The sequence below is a fragment of the Arxiozyma heterogenica genome, assembly GCF_036370985.1.
Source record: "Arxiozyma heterogenica strain weizmannii chromosome Unknown scaffold_9, whole genome shotgun sequence".
Lineage (NCBI taxonomy): Eukaryota > Fungi > Ascomycota > Saccharomycetes > Saccharomycetales > Saccharomycetaceae > Arxiozyma > Arxiozyma heterogenica.
In genome coordinates this window covers 208,655-231,943 of record NW_027042662.1, presented here as the reverse complement: position 1 = coordinate 231,943, position 23,289 = coordinate 208,655, and the positions used below count along the sequence as shown (strand labels likewise).

Sequence of the window (23,289 nt, the reverse complement as noted above, 5' to 3'; positions counted from 1 at the left end):
AATGGCACTAACAAATACCTTTTTATCGTTTGAAATGACGCAATAATATAGGAAAAAACTTATTACTCGTATGGAGTGATATATTATATATTATATTATTCTTTTTTTTATAATTTTTTTTGTTGTATTTTTCTTTGTGCCATGGTGGAGAAATGAAAGACAGAAGAACTAAGGAAAAAAAAGAAAAAACCAAAAAAAATAAAAGTGAGAAATTGACTGGAAAACATAACAAACGTTTTGATGGGCCCTCAAGACGTTTAACGGGTATTTACCGATGAAATAAATCCTTTACGAAATGCTACGTTAATGAAACCAACGACATTGCACTCTCTAGATCAAGAGCTATATAACAAAGTAATTTTTAACTATTGGTGCATGGTAGTAATATCCTAGAAATTGTGGATTTTTATTTTTATTTTTTTCTCTTTATATCTGATATCGGTGGATACTAAAACTCTCAATTAATAAGTCACACTTGTTACCAGTGTGGTATACTATTACTATTTAATCTATACCTTTTTTCTTCTTCTTCTTCTTTATTCAACTTCAATAAGCATCACTTTTATACTCTAATGGCAAGATATTCTAAAGGAACAAAAGTGGATAAGATCTCTGGAAAGAAAACTAGCAAAAAATCTGTAAAAAACCCAATTTTTGCTAAAAAGGAAACTTCAAATGACCTTGTGGAACAAGTTTGCGATCCAAAAACTGATCTTTTGATAGATAGTAAAATAAGATATGATCTTCTAACCAATGAGTTGTTTCATTTAAAAGAATATGTCTCTTTAGTTGGATTCGATCCATTGCATTCGAATGACAATAATATGACATTTCAAAAGTTCCTTAAGGCTGAAGGGTTTTCTTTAGATGAAATAAAATATATAGTTCAAGGGGATGAATCTTCTAATAGTCAACGGCACATGAATGATGATCCTAATACAATCCCAAATAAGAATAACAATATTAATAATACAAATGAAAATGTGAGAATACGAAGAATAAGAAGTCTAAGATCTTCCAGTCTATCACCCACAAATAATGAAAATGACATTAGTAATAATAACAATAACAACAAACATATCAAAGATCTAGCATATAAATTAGAAAAGATTCAACCGCTCGTTTCTCAACGATTAAATGATATTGTGTTTTCCAAGGATAACAAATTTATATTAATACCGAAAAATAAAACAAGTGAAAATAATAATATTAGCAGTATTAAAAAATATGATAATAGAAAGATCAATGATATTACTTATACTACTACTACTATTACTGATAATAATAATAATAACATAAAAAAGGAATTAGATAATCAAAAACTTTTATTATCTCCAGGAAAATGTAAGAAGAGAAAATATGACGTTGTTACAAAACAGTCTGAAACTATTAATCATGGAATAAAAAGCAAATCTAATGTTTCAGTTGATAGAATTGGAAATGAAAAGAATGGTCAAATCGTTAAGATATCAAAGCTCTATGATGATTCTACTGTTGATGACGAATATTATTATTTTACAGCCTCTTCTGACGATGAATTACCAAAAAAGAAAATTGCAAAGATCAAAAAGACATCTAGTACTCTACCTCGAATCCATTTATATGTTAACCCACCAAAACAGACTGTTGTTAATCCAGAAAATATTGTAATTAGAAAATATAAAAATGTTCGAGAATATTTGAATACTTTCAAATCATTGGAAGAAGACATGACATTAGAGGAATATAATTCATTTATCCAAGATTTACGAACACAAGTTACGTTAATTAGAGAAGGATTAGAAAAAAACATTTTGAAATATGATTTAGACAGCAATTCCTTTCAGCCTGTTACTACTAAAGAAACAAAAACATCGCAATTTAATAAACCAGATCCAATCTCTTATTTTTATAAAGAACAAAATAAACACACTTTTGATGAATTCTTGGTGAATCAAGGTATCTACATGAGTAAACTTTTCCAAAATTCAAAGAAGGCAAGGATTGCTCGTGCTAAAAAAGTATCACAAATGATCGAACAACATTTTAAACATATTGCTAGCGCTGATGAAAGAAAACGTAGAGAGGAGGAAAAACAGAGAAAATCTATTGGTAGGACAATCACCCAAGCAGTTAAGAAAAGGTGGAATCTTGCTGAAAAGGCATATCGTGTATTAAAAAGAGAAGAAGATGATAAACTGAAAACTATTCAAGGTAAGAAACATCTTTCGAAAATGCTTGAAAAGAGTACTCAATTACTAGGTGCGCAATTGAATAAGCAAGATAAAGTATCTGATGAAGAGCTTAGTGATAGGGGTTCTATACGTTTGTATAATAACAGTGAAAATAATGAATTAAATTCAGACACATATGATGATGACTTTTTATCTAGTTCTTCAATAGAGGAAGAAGATAATGATGTTATAGGAGTTGAATCAAGAACAAATGATGAAAATAATAAAAAACAAGAAAAAAGTGATAGGCAATTATCCACTAAGGAACTTCAAGAAAAATATAATAAAATGAAAGAGAATAATGAAATAAATTTAAGTGAAAGTGATGATAGCTCGTCGATGTTAACTGATGAGAATGAAGATTCCAATGTTTCTTCAGCTTCAGACAATGAAGATAGCACTGAGGAAAATAGTAAATTCAAACCAAATTGTTCTACAGGATTAAGTAGCCTTTTTGATAATAATATGGATGGCAGTGATTTGGATGATTCTGATGATTTCGTGATGTCAGAGACAGATGATAGTGATTTTAACAACCAGCATACAATTAAAAATGAACTAAATCTTAAATTAGATAATTGTACAAAAGATGAACACTTTGAAGTTACTAAACCTCTAGATAATTACAATAAAGAATTACAATTAGAAGATGAACAACTTAGTGTCGTTGATGTACCTGTTCCATCATTATTGCGAGGTACACTAAGAACATATCAGAAACAAGGGCTGAATTGGTTAGCATCGTTATATAATAATCACACAAATGGTATTCTAGCAGATGAAATGGGTCTTGGTAAAACTATCCAAACTATTTCATTGTTAGCATATTTAGCATGTGAAAAACACATTTGGGGTCCACATTTAATCGTTGTTCCAACATCTGTCTTATTAAATTGGGAAATGGAATTTAAAAGATTTGCACCTGGGTTGAAAGTTCTGACTTACTATGGTTCTCCTCAACAACGTAAAGAGAAGAGAAAGGGTTGGAATAAACCAGATGCATTTCACGTGTGTATCGTCTCATATCAACTAGTAGTACAAGATCAAAACTCATTTAAACGTAAAAAATGGCATTATATGGTTTTAGACGAAGCCCATAATATAAAAAATTTTAGATCCAATAGGTGGCAAGCCTTACTTAATTTTAATACAGAGAGAAGGTTGCTATTAACAGGTACACCGCTCCAAAATAATTTAGCTGAATTGTGGTCATTACTTTATTTTTTAATGCCTCAAACAATTGTTGATGGTAAGAGGGTTTCAGGGTTTGCAGATTTAGATGCATTTCAACAATGGTTTGGACGGCCAGTGAATAAGATTATTGAAACAAGTGGTGGTTATGAACATGATCTAGAGACAAAACAAACAGTTGATAAATTACATCAAATCTTAAGACCTTACTTATTAAGAAGATTGAAAAAGGATGTTGAAAAGCAAATGCCGGCAAAATACGAACATATTGTTTACTGTAGATTATCGAAAAGACAAAGATATTTATATGATGAATTCATGTCAAGATCTCAAACAAAGGAAACTTTAGCCAGTGGCAATTTTATGTCAATTGTGAACTGTTTGATGCAATTAAGAAAGGTGTGTAATCACCCTGATTTATTTGAAGTAAGACCAATCGTCACATCATTTGCTACAAAACCATCTGTTACATTCGATTATAATAATGGTTGGAGAGACGGTTCTCTTATACCAAAAATGTTACCGAATATCTGTGAAAATCGAGTAAACCTACATAATTTAAACCTAATCTTTACACAAAATGAGCTCAATATTACTGGCCACCATGCAAAAACCATATCAAAATTAGCATGTGTCGAAGATTTTGTAAAAGAAGTTAACCTACTTAGAAAAAAAGAACACATGCAAAATATTGAGACGAATTTAAGTGTATCTATTGTTTTACAAAACCCCAAAAACTTTTATGAACTTTTTACCCGAAATAAGACTAGTGACATGATTCAAAGAATTGAATTCCAAAAATATATCAACATTTTAAGATGTAATCGAAAACCTATTTATGGTAATAGTCTCCTTAAATTATTAACCATTAACCAAACAGTTTCAGATTTAGAAAATATATCATATCCGTTGATTACACCTTTACAAACAAGATTTTTAACAGAGAAACAAACAATTGATAATTATGCGATTTTAACACCCAATGCAGTTTCATTAGACATACGTAAAATGACTTTAGGTATTGATGATTCAAGTTTAAGACCTACAAATCAGAAGAAAAAATTGATTACAGAATTATCTAGAATGGATAACCCATTTCACCATTTACAGACAAAATTAACTATTGCATTTCCAGATAAAATGTTGTTACAGTATGATTGTGGTAAACTTCAAAAATTGGCCACTTTATTACAGGAATTGAAGGACAATGGACATAGAGCTTTAATATTTACTCAAATGACTAAAGTTTTGGATATTTTGGAACAGTTTTTAAATTATCATGGTTATTTGTATATGAGATTAGATGGTGCTACAAAAATTGAAGATCGTCAAATTTTGACCGAAAGATTTAATACGGATCCCAGAATTACAGTTTTCATTCTTTCTAGTAGATCGGGTGGTCTTGGTATTAATTTGACCGGTGCAGATACCGTAATATTTTATGATTCTGATTGGAATCCTGCTATGGATAAACAGTGCCAAGATCGTTGTCATAGAATAGGCCAGACACGAGATGTTCATATATATAGATTTGTTAGCGAGCATACTATTGAAAGCAATATCCTTAAAAAAGCTAATCAAAAAAGGCAACTGGATAATGTTGTTATCCAAAAAGGTGATTTTACTACAGATTATTTCAGTAAATTATCAGTGCGTGACTTATTTGGATCAGAATTGACCGAAGATATTGATAATACTGATAAACCTTTACTTTTGGAGACACCAGAAGTCAATAGAGATCCCAAGAATTTGGAAAAATTGTTGGCTCAAGCTGAGGATGAAGACGATGTTAAAGCTGCTAATCTTGCTATGAAAGAAGTTGATATTGACAACGAAGATTTTGAGGAAACATCAGAACTTGATTCTGCAAACGGCACTACAAAGGACATAGATGAATACGAGGGTACCAACCATATAGAGGAATACATGTTAAGATTTATTGCAAATGGGTTCTATTCATAATATACACAGGTATTTGAGGGGAAAGGACTGAACATGGACAGTATGAAAAACAATAGTAAAAAAGTTACATATTAATAGAAGGAATGTATATTTTCATGTTATTATAAGTTTTAGGAATTATATAAGTTTAGTAATATTCCTTTATATAGCAAGAAATACATTTTAAACGGATTATAGAGAAGAGGATTGATTTATATCGAGGAGATATATCTGATTCTTTCGTGAGTTTTTGAATATTTTCAACATATGACGCTATTTATTCATACAAAATGAAGACAGGTTGAAACTACAATGGGAAGAAAGAAGGGACAAAAAAAAAGATGTGAAGAAGTAAAACAAAATAAGAATATAGAAAAAAATATTGCAAATACTGAATAAAATTTACTTAATGCTGATGTTGAATCAGAGTTAATTTTAGTAATAATAATGATCAATCGAAAATATTTAACCACTGGTGGCATAATTTTAGGGAAAAGATTGGACCTTATTAAAAATATAATAAATACCACCAAGTTTGAGAAAGATAATGTATTGAAAGAAGTTGAATCGCAATCAAACCGGAATTTAATATTAAATGAAGATGATGATAAGATTATCAAAAAATGTGTTGCTAAAAAAGTTAAAGCAAAGAGAAATGACAGACTAGAGAAGATAGAAGGAGGGCCTAATTTAAAGGTACGACCGGAATGGGTTAATTTGAATGAGAGTTATAATAACAAATTTTATAAACAACCTACAATTCAAGAAAAAAATAGAATTAATAGATTTTTTAATTCGAGTGAGGTAGCTTATGAATGGAGTGTTGGTGATTTTTCCATAATTCCTGGTGAAACGGCTTGCAGTAGTGAAAATAGTGTACAGAATAACAATGATTGTAAGAACAGTAAGATAGATCAAGGGAAAAGAAAAATGCCATTTCAACTGATAAATGGATTGCCAGAAATTGTGTTTTTGGGAAGATCCAATGCGGGCAAATCTAGTATATTAAATAATTTAGTCACTGAATTCAAGAGAAATAAGATTATTGAAGTGGCAAAAATGTCTAAAAGGGCAGGTTTTACGAGAACTTTAAATTGCTTTAATATTGGTAACAAGTTTAGACTGATTGATACTCCAGGGTACGGCTATGGTAGTAATATAGAACAAGGAACTGTTGCAATGGAATATTTGGAAAAAAGAAAAGAATTGCGAAGATGTTATCTTCTTCTCTCCGCTAATCATGGGATCACAGAATTGGATTTAAGTATGATTGAAAATTTAATAGTATTAGGTAGACCATTTGAGATAGTTTTCACGAAGATGGATAAGATTAAGGATTTATCACAATTTGAAGACATGATTGTACAGAGTGGGATTCAAGATTTGTCTACTTTACCAAAACTTATTTTTACTAACTCTGTTTCATCTAAGAGATGTCCAAAGAGGTATGGGATGGATTATTTAAGATATAGTATTTTTGAATCATGTGGATTAGTATAGTGCTATGTTTATATTTTATTATTTGTCCTTTGACAGTGGAAACTTTTAAATATCGTATGTAAATCAAAATTAAACATTTAACTGATGTGTGAATGTAGCATAACGTGGTGATTGCATACTGCAGCTCAATCGACTTGAACTCGTGAGTGTCTGTCATCTGGCAAGTCTTTGTATCTCCCTTGTCAATATATTCTTCCAGAATTGCTTTCTGGCAAGGCTTTTTGTATTCCGTGGTTTTTTCGTATGGCGGAAAATTTTATATTTATATTTTCCGGAAAGGACGGAAAATGGTGAAAAACATAATAATAAAAAAAAAACGAAAAACAAAAAAAGGGCCTGTTAGGTTTGAGATTTCTCAACAGAATAAACATTGTAAAAGGAACTTTTTTCGTAAACAGGATAAGGAGGAAGAACTCAGAGAGATGTTGGTAAATATTTTCTAGAGCTACATACGATAGGTAAGCTTCTAGACATTCAATTAATGTCCAGCGTTATAATACTATATACTAAACATCTTTGCATAATAGAAAAAAAGGAAGAGGAAAATAAAAAAAAAGAAACGGGAGAAAAAGAAGAGTAGAGGAGTTTGTGAACAATCAGAATGTGGTTAGTATTGAAATATATATCTAAAAAACCTTTCATATCTATAACCAAATGTGTTACAGTAATAAGAAATGCTTCCACTTTACAATCACAAAAATCAAAAGCTGAAAGGTACATGATTGCACAAAAAAGAAGACAAAAAAACGAAGCTATTCAAGCTAAGCTCGGTGCAATTTTAGATAAAGTAGATCCAGTCTTTGGCCGTAAAGAAACACCATTTATTACTCGTATTATGGCAGAAATCAATGAGCCAGAAGTCTTATCGCATGGTTATGATTCTAAAGAAATTGAAAAATTGATTGCTGCAGTTGAGCCAACGGAAAGAAGTCAAATTGAATTATCAGGTTTTAATGAGGAAACATTTCCAAGAGAGGATTTACAAACTATTGAAAATAGAAGAGAAGTCATACTGAGAATATTAAGTATGAAAAATGCAGATAATAAAGAAAGAGTCAAAATGGCTACAAAATTAGCACGTGAGGAGTTCCAAAGATTTCCAGGGGACACCGGTTCTAGTGAAGTTCAAGCTGCTTGCTTAACTGTTCGTATTTTAAATATTGCGCATCATGTACAAGATCATAAGAAAGATTACGCTAATACAAGGAAATTAAGAATGTTGGTGCAGCAGAGACAAAGTATTTTGAAATATTTGAAAAGAGACAATCCACAAAGATATTATTGGGCTATTGAGAAGTTAGGTCTCGATGATGCAGCTGTGATAAATGAATTTAGTATGGATAGAAAATATATGCAAGAATATAAGTTTTTTGGAGATAAAACACTAGACAAGAATTCCAAAAAGGTTTAGGAATAGGATGTAAGAGATATCAAAAGTCACTTACTAGATTTACTAATGCCTAGATATTATACCACCACTAAATAGTTATCATAAAATCGGAAAATAGAATAATATAATTACCTTTCTATTTTTTTTTTTTATTTCAGGCTTTTTTTCTTTCCTTCCTTATAATTATATCTTTTCACTCATTGTAAAGACCTGTAAATATGTAACGTATGTAAAATGTATATTCAAATGAAAACTATAAAGCAAAAAAAAAAATGCTAATAAAAGTCAACAAAGAAGGATTAAGATGTTATAAAAATAATTTCGTACAAATTGTATGTATTGGTGTATGTAAATTTAAATCAACTATTGTATAATTCTCTGAAAAGATTTCAAGGAACGTCTATTAATGTAAGAATTTATATGTGTAATTTATTTCATGTTATTTTTAATTTTAATTTAATTCAATTGGTGTTGTTGACATTTCTTTTACTTTGATAATAGTCTTGTAAATTCATTAGGTTCCTCTTCTTCTTCAACCTCACTTTCTGAAGACGAGGATGAATCATCATCATCATCCTTATCAGTCTCTTCATCTGCTTCTTTTAATTTCTCTGCACGAGATATAATACGTTCCCAATTTGGAAATAAAACAAAATAAGCTTCAATGGTACCAATAGTCAACATACCACAACCAATACCAATCCACAATCCATATAATTTCCAATCAAGAAACCAACTTAAACAAAGAGCAACAGGTATACCAAATGCATAATAACCTAAGAAATTAGCAATACTTCCAATGGACTGCATACCCTGACCTCTTAAACATGAACCAGCCACTGCATTTAAGGAGTCGAAATTTTGTACAAGTCCAACTACTGGTAAAATATTTCTAATCAAGCTTCTTACGCTTTCATCTTTTGAAAATATACCAGCAATAAAATTCCTACCAAAGATTAGCATAGAACAATTAGTTAACCCGGCTGCAAAAGAAAATGTGATGCCTACTTTAGATGCTAAATGTGCATAATCTGTTCTTCTTGCACCAATAAAATTTGCAATTCTTGTTGAAGCAGATATCCCAATAGCAAAGGGAATCATATATATAAGAGCAGCCACTGATGATACTGCAGATTGGGCAGCTAAATATTCTGTACCAAAATAAGCACTGAATAATGTTAATAATTCATATGACAGTTCTTCAGTTTCTAACATAACAATACCGGAGAATGCTAACTGGCCCAAATCTTTCCAATGTGTAAATGCTCTTTTTGAAAATCCACCCCAACATTTTAATCCATTAACAAATATAATGTACAACAACATCAAAATGAACATTAACCAGAAATTCAAGACCACGGCTACCGCAGAACCGATAAATCCTAGCCCGATATATTTATTCCAAACTAGTGTATAACTCATAATAATATTAATTGGTGCACATATTGTTAAAATATAAATACCAGCATCAAAAATACCTTGTGCTTGTAAAAATCTCTTCAAATTTTCAAAGAAAATATAAGGTGGTGCACCAAAGATTAACACTTTCAAGAAAGCAGATGTTAATTTTATTAATTCCTTTTCAGGGATCAAATAATACAAAATTGGCTCTGAGAAATACCAAAACATGGCAAATGGAATGTAAATGATTAGGGAAAAAGCAATACACCGCTGTAAATGAATACCTACGCTATGATATCTCCCTGCACCATATGCCTGAGGACATAAAGTATCCAAACTGGTGGCAATACCTTCAAAGAAACCTAATGTGATATTGGAGGTCATAGACGCTAAGGAAACAGCTGCTAATTCATTTTTACCTAAATGAGCCACAGTTAAAGAACAAACTAATGGGAAAATATCTTCTAAAAGAAAAGTAAACATTAATGGGAACGAATACGAGGCCAACACTTTAGCCTCCGACTTAAAAGTAACATTTGAATGGGCTAACTCTATAAGAGACTCTTCATCCAAGCCTTCTTGAAAAATGTTCGGTACTGATCCTTGACTAGTTACTGAAATCAATGAAGCTCTTCTAGGAGCATGTTGTAAATTATTCTGTGCAGCATTTTTATATAACTGTTTTTGAGCTTGGACTTTGTTAATAAAATCATTATATCTCATTGCTCTAGTTGGGAAATTATCAGGCTCATCGGCACTTTCATCGCCATATTCGGATCCATGAGTGGATGAATATCTTCTCTCATGTTCATGTAAAATCCAATCGACATCAGGAGGAGAAACTTCAGGATCTTCTGATACTCTAGACGGAAGGGAAATAGTTCTACTAAGGCTGACATCTTCTTCGTAATCATCTACTACGTAATTTGGACCGTGATAGAGGTGACTATATTCATTATCAATAGTACCCAATCCTTCCTCATTTCCTTCTTCTTCTAAGATTTCATCAATATCAGGGAGTGGATCATGTACACTTGATCCAAAATCCTCGGCTAAAGAATGAAAACTTCTTTGATCTGTAGTATTACTACCTCTTCTTTTTCTTCTTCTATTATTATGTCTGATACGTCTACCTTTTTTCCTATATTTTCTAACTAGGGGATTTTGTTTATTGGATGGTAACCATGTTAAACTAATACGTCGATGAGTGTTACTAATACCCATCCCCGCAGTTCGTAAAGCAGGGTGGACTTCTGACAAAGTTTTGGAAATAATTCCTGACATTTGGATATGCTTTGTCTAATTCGAATCTCTCTTTCTTTTTCGTTTTAATTTCACTTTTCTACTCTTTTTTTATCTAATTATTAGTTTGTGATATTATAACTATGTTGCTTGTTATACACATTAACTATTAGTGCTTTGTATGTGTTTTAGTAGATCTAATCTTTGAAGTATGTTGTCTTGCCCCCACGCCCCTTAAACTGACACATTTAATGCGAAATTGTTCAAACGACGTAATTACTTTAGTTATTTTTTTCTCACATAATAAAAGCACATTTTAATATGTGAGAAATATCTAAGAAGTAAGAAAGCTTGAAACATCTAGTGAAGATTTTAGCCTATTTATATATACAAAACGCAAGGGAGAGAAAAAGATATGGCAATTGTAACAGATGATGGTGACATATGAATTATTGCTAAACAATATAGTTACAGGTTTTCTCTTAACAAAGATGTGACACAATATGTATGTATTATTTACTCTTTATTTGATCATAATTTGATTGAAAGTGTATATTTTGTAAAAAAAAGATTATTATGCTCTGATACACACACACATATATATATATATATATATGTGAAGATATTCTAAAATACATCTGGTAATTTTTCAATTACATAAGAGTGACCACCTACACTCATTAGTGGGATTCCTGGTATCTTTCTTACTCTTTGCTTTAAACCGGCATCATTTGTAGCCACAATATAACATTTATGCTGTAAAACTCTATTCACTATACAATCATCGGCATATGTACCTTTATGTGTGCATGTTAATCTTTTTATCCTTGGATCTCTAGCTAATTTCAATGCAATACGATATTTGGGACCTAACTTTTCTAATTCGGCCATAACGCAATCTGTAATCAATGGATTACATTTAGCTAAAAGACAATCCATCATGCCTTTCACTAAATCTATCTTCTTTTGAATAGAAAAATTGATAAAGTTTGTATCTATAAGAACTTGATATGGTGGTTTAATAGCTTCATTATATTGAAAGAAAAGTGCACTTGAAACCTGTGGAATATTCCTTGTTAATTCTGGATCATCCTTCTTTGCTTGTTTTTCTTGATTAGCTTTTAATCTTGGGTCCTTCTTTGTATTTAATGTACGCTTAACTAGAGCAAACTTTCTTGTTTTTTTAGCTTTACCCATGTTTTATATAAAAATCTATGATATCTTTTTTTATTTTATTTTATTTTATACGTTTATTCAAGCACTGCAGTGACTAGTATTATATGTCTAATGTCCCAAAATATCGTAAGATACCTTCATAACGGCCTTTGTTTTTATTTGCTTCTCCTTTACTTTTGCGATGAGCTTTTACTTCACTTCTTCACTTTATCAAATTTTTTTTCTTTTTTTTTTGAAATATTTTTTTTTATCTGAATTTCTTTTCTTGTGATTAGACTTTTTCTTATTGTTACTTAAAAAGATATATGAACGAACGAACATATTGTAAAATGCTTATCTACATCTAACGCATCGCTACACAACTCTCTATATCCTTTTATTAACAACGTTATATAGAATTTTTGAAATACAACATTTACATTTGATTGTGTTTATATATGAACATTACTATATCTTTAAAATGAATGAAACAAACGCCTATTCATGCTTTATATATAATTGATTTGTAGTTATATTATTTTACATTCTGTCAACTGGAGTTAAACCTAACAAACGCATACCATTGTATAATACTTGTCTAGCGGCAGCGTATAAGGCAAGACGAGCTGTAGCTAATTCTTCAGTTTGACCAGCAACCCATAAGACATCGTAACAAGAAGATACTTGGTGAGTTAATTTGAATAGATAAGTGACCACGGTGGCTGGTTCACTGGTTCTCATAGCATTTCTCAAAACATCTGGATATTGAGATAATATTCTGATTAATAAAACAGCAGCTGGTTCGGTTAGTAAAGAGAAATCAGCCTTTAACCACTTATCAGGAGTGATATCTTTAGCATTTCTTTCCACAGATCTTAATCTAGAATGAGCATATTGCAAATATGGGCCAGTGTCACCTTCAAAAGATAACATTCTTTCCCATTTGAATTCATAGTTGTTGATACGTTTGGATTGCATATCTTGGATCATAACAGCGGAAATACCAATCAAATCAGCAACTTCTTCTGGGTTTTCGATTTGTGCATATTTAGTTTCATTCTTTTTCATAACTTCGTGCATCTTTTCTTTTGTTTCTTCTAAGATGTTATCTAAAAAGACAACAGTACCCTTTCTGGTGGACATACCTTGGACCATACCGAAATTAATGTGTTGTAATGTGTTAGCCCATTCAAAACCCATTTGTTTCAAGATTTCAAAAAATTGAGCAGTATGTAAATCTTGTTGTGTAGCAATAACATAGATCATCTTGTCAAAATGATACTTTTCATAACGATCCATGGCGGCTCCGACATCTCTAGTTAAATATAAAGTAGTACCGTCAGATTTTTGGACAATTGTTTTACCTAATTTCTTATTGAATTTGGTCAAATCAATTAAAACAGCACCCTTATCTTCATGAGTTAAGTTCTTTTCCTTGAAAATTTGTAGGGCTTTCTCCATAGATTCTTTAGAGACTTGAGATTCACCAGAATAGACATCATATATAATGTTCAATCTAGCATAAGTGTCAATGTATTTTTCAATAGATAATTCACGGAATCTTTTCCAAATCTTTAAAGCTTCTGGATCCCCATCTTCCATTTTCTTGAAATATTCACGGGCTTTACCATTTGTAGAGTCTTCTAATGGTAAGGAATCGCCTTCATCTTCAATATCTTTGTTGATCTTGACATAGACTTCGAATAAATGATGAATTGGATCAGTAGCCAATTTTTCTTCATCACCGTATCTTTCAAAACCGACAGCCAAAAGACCAAATTGTTTACCCCAATCACCTAAATAATTCATTCTAATAACATCCCACCCCAATTTTTCATATAAGTTGGAAATAAACCCACCAATAATAGTGGATCTCAAATGGCCAGCATGGAAAGGTTTAGCAATATTTGGAGAGGAGAATTCTACAATAACTCTTTTGTTCTCCACTAATTTACAAGAACCGTAGTCATCTTTTCTTGTTAAAATGTCTGGGATAACTACTTTGTTTAAGAAGGTTGGATTGAAAAAGAATTGTAAAAATGGACCATTGGCCTCGACTTTGTCTAAAAATTCACCTAATGGGAATTTTTCAGCCCATTCAGAAGCTAGGTCTTTTGGGTTTGCACCTTTGATTCTTAATCTTGGCACAGGGATCAGCAAGTCACCTCTTTCCATTGTGTTGGTCCATTCCAAAGCTGGGTAGATTAAGGACTTGTCAACACCGGAGATCTTAGACAGTTCCACAGCAATGTAGTTTCTCATTAAATCGACCACATTAACTTCTGGGAAGGAACCTTCTAACTTTTCAGGCTCTTCAATATGTAATTTTGCTAATTGACTAGCAATATTTTCAGTTGCAACAGCCATCTTGCTTTATTTTTCTGGTTGCTAATTTCTAAATTAGATAAAATGCAGAAATAAAGGCTAATAAAGAAAAATGAATATATTTTATTGTTTTACTGTCAGAGAAGCTCTATGTAAAGATATAAATGAACATAGAGATGCATGCAATTGGAATGCAAGTAAACTGTTTGTCTATTAGAGATACGTCTGTATGTTAAATATTTCTATTGAAAATGATGAGATGAGTCAAACTGGAAAAAAAAAATAAAAAACAAAATGACAAGCAAAAGATGTAAGAACTCTTAGAAGAAAGATTTGATGTTCACCACCATTGTTTCCAGTGAAAGGAAATAGATGATACAAAAACTTCACACAAAAAAAATTTTTTTTCTTCCTTCTCGAACAACTTTTCTCGTTTTAAACGAAACTAAGAAAAAAGAAAATTATATTTTTTTAAAGAACATAAATTTCAATTTAGGTGTCATGAACAAAATGTAATTCTTTTTGGAAACTTTTTGTAAACATCATTAGGGTATTTATATTTCTTCTGTTTTTTTTTCCTTTTTACTGTTTTTTAATTCTTTATATGAATTTTGGAAAAATATGAGGGTGTGTGGGTGTGTTGGAACAGCGGGGTTAATTTAATTTTAGACAATAGACTCTCGAACTATTCTAAATTTTATTGTTATTGTATTGTGGATGTCTGTATTTTTTTTCTATATTCCTGTTTTGGGATCTTTTCAATTTTTCTTTTATTATTTCATTGCTTTTCTACTAAAGATTTCGTTTGATGAGTAAGCAAGAGAACCAGAAGAAATGTTTAGTCATAATGGAAAAGCAGAGTGACGAAAAGGATAATATTGATTTAAGATGATTAACTTAGCTTGATGCAATTGACTCTTTTTTTAATCCCTACGTCACTTTGTACATCTTTTTTTCTTCTTCTTATTTTGTTCTATACTTCTTCATAAAGAGGTTTCAAGTATAGATGATCTTAAAAATAACTAAGTTATATTAGTAAGATACTCCAGTATTGGGAATACATCTATGGAACATATAGTATTTAGTTCAATACATAAAAATAATTTAAATCCAGATAATACTTCAGCAGAGAATTCAAATGATTTTTCATCCTTCGCTAAGATTCCAATAAATCATGACCATGACCCTTTATCATCTTCGAATTTAGTGTCACAATTCAATACATCATTGGATCATGAATCAGCTGATAATACATGTCCAGGTTTATTAACTAATTTAGATAAAATTGATTATCCAAATGACCATTTATCTCATTTGAGTCAATCCAATTTTGATACGAACGGTAGTTCAAATAATTATAACAACAGCAGTATCAATAATATGGATTATATATCTATCGATCCAAATACAAATGTTAATATTAATTTAAATATAGATGAATCACAACTAACGGAAGATGAACGAAGAATGAGGAAGAGAGCTCAAAATCGAGCAGCTCAGAAGGCATTCAGAGAAAGAAAGGCAAATAGAATGAAAGAATTGGAAGAAAAATTGATGGAAAGTGAAAGAAGTAGGCAAATGTTATTGAAAGAAATTGATGATTTGAAAAAATTAAATATGGAAATTAATGTAGAGAATAGAATATTATTACAGAATACAAAAAAATTTAAAAATCCATTAAATTCACCAGACGAATTATCTTTAGATGATAGTAATATGAATAGTAATTCTAATTTTACTTTCCCAACAAAGGAAGAATTTTATGAAACAATGGTTATTGATACAATTAAAAATAATAAAGTCAATAAAACTTTTAAGCATATAGATGGTACCTTTAATGAGCAATCTTTGATTAAACAAAATACACAATTTACAAACGAAATAGGTCAACAATTCTTAACAGTGCCGGCAACGTGGAATTATTTATCTAAAGTATCTAAAACAGAAGATTTCGACATGTATTTTGTAATGCAAAGTTTGAGAGGTAATGAGGTTTGTGATGAACATGGTCCATCTTATCCAAAGGTACTAATAGATGAGCTTGTTGCAAAAGCGTCAGAAAAGTAGCGTTATTATTAGTAATAGTAGTGGTTGAAGTAGTAGTAGCACTTATCACCACTGAATAATATACAAGCAAATTTTATTCGACTGCATGTTTCAGTGTATGGACTTGAGCACACTGAGGGATTAATATTATCAGAGTATATTGTTTATTTTTTTTATTTCTAGCATTTGATTTTTGTTTTTTTTGTAAGGATTGGACAGTTTTCTGTATGTTCATCAATATATTTTACATGCATGGCAATTATTATTATGAATCAAGATTTCAGTTGATGATTAATAATTAACTTTCTTTTTCTAAATAAAATTATAGGATTAAAACTCATAATAGAAAAAAATTCGAATAGAGAATAGATTTTAATATGTATATAATATATTTTGTTATAGTTTTTGCTATGATAAAGTTATCCTTAAAATTAATTATTAACTATGTAGTCTATACAAGTACACAATATCGAATGTACTATCGATATTATTGATTATGCTTACGTAAATCGTTACAATATTTGATTATCAAGATGGATTAAAAAAACTAAAAATGTGAAATAAATGCAAATACAAATCTAAAAAGAAATAATAATATAAAAAAAATTTCAATGTCTATTCAGTGTTCATTGTCTAATGTTGAATCACTCTTAGATTCATCAGACGAATTTCCTTCATCATGTTCTCCAATATTATATGTGGTGACTTTCTTTACTTTTTTTAACTGGTTAGTATCGTCTTTTGTTTCATTTTTCTCCTTCAAATAACTCACAGTTTCATGGAAAGATTGAGTTTTACGTGGTATCAATGAAGATTTCCTTGACAACTCACCGCATTTTTTAGTTGCATTACTTGGGAACCGTGACATTTGTGGTGTTTTGTTATGTTGATTGATATCAGAAAGGCTATAATTATCCACACCAGCAGTATTGTTTGCCATCATTGCTGCTCTACCAGTGATACCTACTTCACGGAAGCTTTTCCTTCTTTGTGAATAAAAACTCTTAAAACCGCTGCCCATGGATTCAGATACTGATACAGTATCATAAGAACGAACATTATCTGGACGATTAAATGGGAAGGGACTCTGTGTTGTTCTAGATGTGCCACTTTCAATATCGTCATGATCTGTAGTACTATGTTTTGAAGATACTATTCTTGTAAGTACCCTCTTCAATTGTGCACTAGGTTTTGATTGTTCAACATCATACCCACCTGAAAGTTTGTAATCCTCTTTTTCTTCCTTTTCAATAGTTTTGATTCTTTCAATAACATTCTGTCTATATGAAGAGGCGGTTTGAATCCTTGATAATATACTTTCATTACGATCGTTAGAACGTTGTCCCTCACTAAGTGGTTTTAAATCTTCATCAATGTGAGTAGGATCTTCAATGTGTTTTTCTCTGATTAATGGTGTACCCATTCCTCTTACTGGGAAAACACCTGGTGGTGATCTAATATGGCGTTTTACATCCTTTAATCCTAGCGTATAGGACTCCGATGCTTTGTTTAAAACGTCACGATTGTCTTTATCGAATTTCTGTGACACATTAGCATAGTATGGCTCTGGTACTGATGCTACATCACCATTAGCTGAATATAAGGAAAAGGATGGATTATACATGGACGAATCCAAATCACTGGAGGACCATTCATGACTATCAGTGTTGTTATTTTTTGCATTCAAATTAGTATTTGAATGTGAATCATTATTTATTTCTGTTGTAGCCGTCGTGGTGTGGGAAATACTCTTAGTCGGATATCTTAAATGCGTGGTACTTCTACGGGAAAGAGCACTTTGATCATGCATTTGAAGGTCATATTTTTCATTATAATTATTATCAAATTCAGACATAGCGGCATTGCTAGTATTTGATGAATCTGTTTCATCGACATCGTCAAACTCTTTACGTTCCTTGGATGTTATTCTAACGACACGGGAATCCATATTAAGTTCCGGTTGTTCATCTCTTGCCTCATATGTAGGTAATGAAAGTCTCTTTCTATCTCTTTCAACAACTACCAAATGTAGATAGAATGGTAGAATTAAGCTAAACATAAACCCACCTAGTGCATTGCCTAAAGCAGTTGGGATCAATATTCTCCAAATATATTCACCCACGGTTACGTTAGCACCATTTAACATTGCTGTGAACATGAGACCCATATCTGCAATTGTGTGAGAGAATCCAATTGTGACAAATGTCAATACAGGCAAAACCAACATTAGGCATTTGACGTGTAAAGGTTTGGCCATGAGTTGTAAATATATTGCTAAACAGACGAAAAAATTACCGCCACAGCCCTTTAGAAAAACTTCAATGAAATTTGGATGAACTTTTTCTTCGGCTATTCCTATTGATGCACTTATAGCATCAGCACTCCTTGATATGGTAGATAAATGAACTAGAATGTAAGACATAAATAAAGAACCACCAATATTACCGAAAATACTAACAAACCAGGATATTAACAGATCCCAAATGGAGATGGCCCCTCGTAGAAGACCTACGGAAAAAAATAGGATATTTGAGTTGTATAAATCAACACCCATGATTACAACATAGAAAAGGCCGATACCAAATCCTATACCTCCAAGAATATCTAAAAGACCAGGATTATTAGTTTCTGCACTCGGACTGTTTGCATGGATCATAATGTAAAGCATAGAGCCTGAAGAGAATAAAAACCCACCCATCAGAGCATTTAAAATTAACGTAGTGATATGTAGTCTTGCCTTTTTCATAGCTGTAGCTACGACAGCCAAAGCTGCCTCATGGGGTGTTATGTAATTTGTATCATCCACCATAGTTTCTTATATTTATATATATATATATGTGTGTGTGTGTGTGTGTGTGTTTGTATGCAAATAGAAAATGAAAGTTGAACGTTACCCAGACAAATAAAAAAAGGAATATGTACACAATGAGCTAGAGATATATGATGCTCCTATATTATTATTAATAAAGGAAATAAACAAATAGAATAAGGTCTTCTAGAATATTCAATTATTGTATTGGTAAGCGGTTCTATTTATAAATATTGGTTATCAGGCTGATCCATATCTTAGTAAAAAGAGATGAGCGTCAAAGGCTAAAAAAAAAGGACTAAAAACTAAAAACTATGGTTGTAAGAAACATGGTAAAGGTAAGATTTATTAAGACTTAGCCTTGTGGTTACTGTTCACTTGAGTCTTGGATAGGTTAATATTATGTATTTTGTAGGATACAGATTGATATCGCAGAATATTCACTTGAAAAAAGCCACTAGTGTTGAGAATCATTATTAATAGCAAGTTATTGGATTATCAAATTTTTAGCTTTTTTTTGTTCCCTAATTCCTACATTATTAATTTTATTGTTATTGTTTTACTAATGAAAAAAGAAAAAACAAAAAAAAAGAAAAACGGGGAAAAAAATTCGCCAGGTTCGTACCGGAATATTCCAATATGGGAAATAACCGGTGGTTGCTACTGGTTACGGTTTTTCGTGGAAATTTTCTAAAAACAGTAATTTCCATCAGATATTTCATTACAGAAAAAGAAAAAGAATTTTGACACATTTCTCGAAGGTATATTGTATTAGATGATATACATTTTACGTGTTTATTTGATGTTGCTAAGTAATACCTATTGATATTTGACGCGGCCAATGTGTTTGTGTTTATATACCTACGTGTATGTCTGACGTGGGCTGATGTTTGAGAGTGCTTACGGTTGATACTTTGTTACATTCTGCAGGAAGTTAAATTTTGCCCTTTTTTTATTTTTTTTTTTTTCTTGGCTATTATTATATACATATATACGATACGATAAGGGGTTAAGCAAAGTTAGCACTGTAATGTTGGGCATCGCGAATATTTAACTACAATACAATACAAAAAAAGAGCAAAGAGCAAAGAAAAAGAAAAAGAAAAAGAAAAAGAAAAAGAAAAAGAAAAAGAAAAGGAAAAAGAAAAAGAAAAAAGTTTAGTTGAGTTTCGTGTTTATAATAAAAAGTAGAAGGATATTAACTCTATAGGATATATCAATATACATATACTCAATACTACAATTCTACCTCTGCCTTCTTAAATAACACGTTTATGTTTTTTTTAATAATTTTTTGTTTATTGGTTGCTGGTTGTTAGTAAAATTGCTAGCATTAGAAAGTTACATATGTATATATATATATTATATGTATATATAACAAAAAAATTATTAGATGTGTGACAAAGAATATTTCAATGATATAATAATATATAATTTGTTTTGGTTAGTTTCATCTTATAACAAATCTGTGCCACGTCTTCAGACCATTTCATCATATTTCTTGTGTTGTGTATCTAAAAGGGGGGAAAGAAGGAAAGGGGGAGCATATATGTGTTGTAAGAAAATAGTTACGTAAAAAATGATCTTTAATTGCTTTGAAAATGTTCAGAAAGAATATAAGGAAATATTTATCATTTATCAAATATAACACCTCATACTTTTTTTTTCTCATGTTATTGTTTTAATGTATTAGAATACTGTCTCTTGTTTTATATTAATATATACAATAAGAAATCAAATCCATACTATCATCATTATTACAACACATAGTAAATAATAACTGTTATTTTTTTTTGATTTTGGAATCATTTTTTTTTTTTAATGTTTCTTAAGCCTTCTCTGGTTGTTTGATTTGAGAGACTACGATATGGGAAAAATATCAATAAATGAAATCTATGTATAGATTGGTTATACATTTAGAATCAGAGAGTAGGGCAAAGGAAGTTTTTAACGCTTTTATCTGTGACAATACTGATTTAACACCCGAAATTAGTACCGAGAAAAAAGAAAGTGAAGCTTTACTGAAGGAGGACCAGGAAGAAATACGTATCCATAGATATTCAATTATCACAGACTTGATTCAAGAGAAAGATAGAATGCTGGATAAAAAAGATAAAGTCATATCACAGTATATGGGACATGGTATCATACGATTGTTTAAAGAAAGTGATACCTCACAAATTTCAGCAGATAACAATGAAGATATGCAGGGAAATTCAACTGCCACATTGACTGTCCCAGGAGATGATACCATGTTATGTATTCTTTTTGTACCAACGTATTTCACTGTACATGATCTTTTGCATTTCTATATTGGGGATGATATTGTTCATAATCAAATATCAAATTTTCGCATTCTACAAAACCATGATGCAGGAGTGGGTTTTAATTTTACTGTATTAATGAAGTTTAAAGACCCAGTCGGCGCTAGAAGATTCAAAGAAACTTTCAATGGTAAAAAATTTAGTAAAATTGATCCAGAGAGATGTCATGTTGTATTTATTAAAGAGGTGACATTCAAAGCCAATCTTTTTGACAATAATGAGGAATTGGTTCCATATCTTTTGACAGACCCTTTTACACGGTTAAATGAAGATAATATGGATAAAGGGCAATCTGTAGAATTACCTATGTGTCCGGTTTGTTTGGAGAGAATGGATGCAGAGACAACAGGATTGATTACAATTCCATGTCAGCACACATTCCATTGTCATTGTTTGGATGCATGGAAGAATTCTAAGTGTCCTGTTTGTAGGTATTCAAGTTTTAGATTAACTCGTGATTCCTTAATTCAAAAAGCTGGGGATTCACCAAAATGTACAATATGTGGTGATAAATCAAACTTATGGATATGTTTGATTTGTGGTAACATTGGTTGTGGGAGATATAATTCAAAACATGCTATTCAACATTTTGAATCCACTTCACACTGTTTTGCAATGGATATGAAAACACAAAGAGTATGGGATTATGCAGGAGATAATTATGTACATAGAATTGTTCAAAATGAAGTAGATGGTAAACTAGTAGAAGTAAGTGGGAATCTTCCAAATGTAATATTCGAAAACAATAATATGGCTGGTGAGTCTAGTGGTGATGATGGTGGAATTGTTGCTAATAGTAATTTAGGAAATGGTCAACAAAATGAAAATGCTAATACCTCTGGAAAATGTTTAGATTTGGCAGAAAACTTCTTAAGAAATAAAGAGTATCATCTAGAATATGTTCAGGTACTAATATCTCAGTTAGAATCACAGAGAGAGTATTATGAAGAAAAGATTGAGAGATTACAAGAAAAATCACTACAGGATTCTCATATTTGGAACGAACAAAAGCATCTTGAGGAACGTTACGAAAAACTTGAAAGTAATTTTCTGGAACTGCAAGCAGAGTTTAGAAAGATTGAGCTAGAGAACAAAAAATTAAAAACGATTAATGAAACAAAATTAAACAATTATCAAAAAGAATCCTCAGAGAAAGATCAAATTATAAAAGGAATGTCGAGAAACCTAGATGATCAAATCAAGAAGTATGACAGGTTGAAGGAATTAAATAATGAGCTTTTAGATAAAAATAAAAATTTAGAAGAGGAAGTTAAAGACTTAATGTTTTATATAAATGCTAGAGATAAATTCGAAGGTGCGACAGAAGAAGAAATAAATGGTACTGTTATGGTACAGCACTCAACAAAGGACTTTAATACTGATGCTAAGGAAATAGCGAATATATCCTCCTCCAAAAATAAAAAGAAAAATAAAAAGAAGAAAAGGAAGAACAAGAATAATTCGATTACTAAAGCAGAATTAACTTTACCTTCTGATGTTGATAGCTCTAGGTGTTTGATACAGGATTAGATTTTGATCTTCTAAACTCAGAATTAATATCAAATTAATTATTTTATTGGTTCGTTTCTTCATATGAAAAATTGAGAAAAAAAGGGGAAGGGGAAGCGCAAAAATTTTGAAACTTTTTAGAAGATGTCCGATTTTCCAATTTAGTAAATCTTCCAAAAATTTCCTTTTCCATAAACGATAATGTCTAAGTCATTGATATTGATCTAGTCCATCCAGTCACCC

The 23,289-nt window shown here is 31.0% G+C and overlaps 9 protein-coding genes across 9 annotated transcripts; 5 read left to right on the top strand and 4 right to left on the bottom strand.

Moving 5' to 3' along the window:
* Positions 1–572: 572 nt before the first annotated feature.
* Positions 573–5,366, top strand: SWR1 (chromatin-remodeling protein SWR1; the record flags this gene model as incomplete). Its single annotated transcript, XM_064861589.1, has 1 exon — positions 573–5,366. One exon carries the CDS (start codon positions 573–575, stop codon positions 5,364–5,366), a length of 4,794 nt encoding a protein of 1,597 aa, XP_064716544.1.
* A 426-nt stretch (positions 5,367–5,792) lies between these two features.
* MRX8 (translation initiation/elongation factor MRX8) lies at positions 5,793–6,845 on the top strand (the record flags this gene model as incomplete). Its single annotated transcript, XM_064861588.1, has 1 exon — positions 5,793–6,845. The coding sequence occupies one exon, from the start codon at positions 5,793–5,795 to the stop codon at positions 6,843–6,845; it is 1,053 nt and encodes a 350-aa protein (XP_064716543.1).
* A 601-nt stretch (positions 6,846–7,446) lies between these two features.
* MRPS28 (mitochondrial 37S ribosomal protein uS15m MRPS28) lies at positions 7,447–8,256 on the top strand (the record flags this gene model as incomplete). Its single annotated transcript, XM_064861587.1, has 1 exon — positions 7,447–8,256. The coding sequence occupies one exon, from the start codon at positions 7,447–7,449 to the stop codon at positions 8,254–8,256; it is 810 nt and encodes a 269-aa protein (XP_064716542.1).
* A 465-nt stretch (positions 8,257–8,721) lies between these two features.
* Positions 8,722–10,920, bottom strand: PWA37_005129 (uncharacterized protein; the record flags this gene model as incomplete). Its single annotated transcript, XM_064861586.1, has 1 exon — positions 8,722–10,920. One exon carries the CDS (start codon positions 10,918–10,920, stop codon positions 8,722–8,724), a length of 2,199 nt encoding a protein of 732 aa, XP_064716541.1.
* Positions 10,921–11,505: 585 nt separating this feature from the next.
* Positions 11,506–12,075, bottom strand: FCF1 (rRNA-processing protein FCF1; the record flags this gene model as incomplete). The annotated part of the gene is made up of 1 exon (XM_064861585.1): positions 11,506–12,075. One exon carries the CDS (start codon positions 12,073–12,075, stop codon positions 11,506–11,508), a length of 570 nt encoding a protein of 189 aa, XP_064716540.1.
* A 498-nt stretch (positions 12,076–12,573) lies between these two features.
* Positions 12,574–14,400, bottom strand: PWA37_005127 (arginine--tRNA ligase; the record flags this gene model as incomplete). The annotated part of the gene is made up of 1 exon (XM_064861584.1): positions 12,574–14,400. One exon carries the CDS (start codon positions 14,398–14,400, stop codon positions 12,574–12,576), a length of 1,827 nt encoding a protein of 608 aa, XP_064716539.1.
* A 1,023-nt stretch (positions 14,401–15,423) lies between these two features.
* YAP3 (Yap3p) lies at positions 15,424–16,425 on the top strand (the record flags this gene model as incomplete). The annotated part of the gene is made up of 1 exon (XM_064861583.1): positions 15,424–16,425. The coding sequence occupies one exon, from the start codon at positions 15,424–15,426 to the stop codon at positions 16,423–16,425; it is 1,002 nt and encodes a 333-aa protein (XP_064716538.1).
* Positions 16,426–17,023: 598 nt separating this feature from the next.
* PWA37_005125 (uncharacterized protein) lies at positions 17,024–19,213 on the bottom strand (the record flags this gene model as incomplete). The annotated part of the gene is made up of 1 exon (XM_064861582.1): positions 17,024–19,213. The coding sequence occupies one exon, from the start codon at positions 19,211–19,213 to the stop codon at positions 17,024–17,026; it is 2,190 nt and encodes a 729-aa protein (XP_064716537.1).
* A 1,886-nt stretch (positions 19,214–21,099) lies between these two features.
* ETP1 (Etp1p) lies at positions 21,100–23,067 on the top strand (the record flags this gene model as incomplete). Its single annotated transcript, XM_064861581.1, has 1 exon — positions 21,100–23,067. One exon carries the CDS (start codon positions 21,100–21,102, stop codon positions 23,065–23,067), a length of 1,968 nt encoding a protein of 655 aa, XP_064716536.1.
* Between the last annotated feature and the right edge of the window lie 222 nt (positions 23,068–23,289).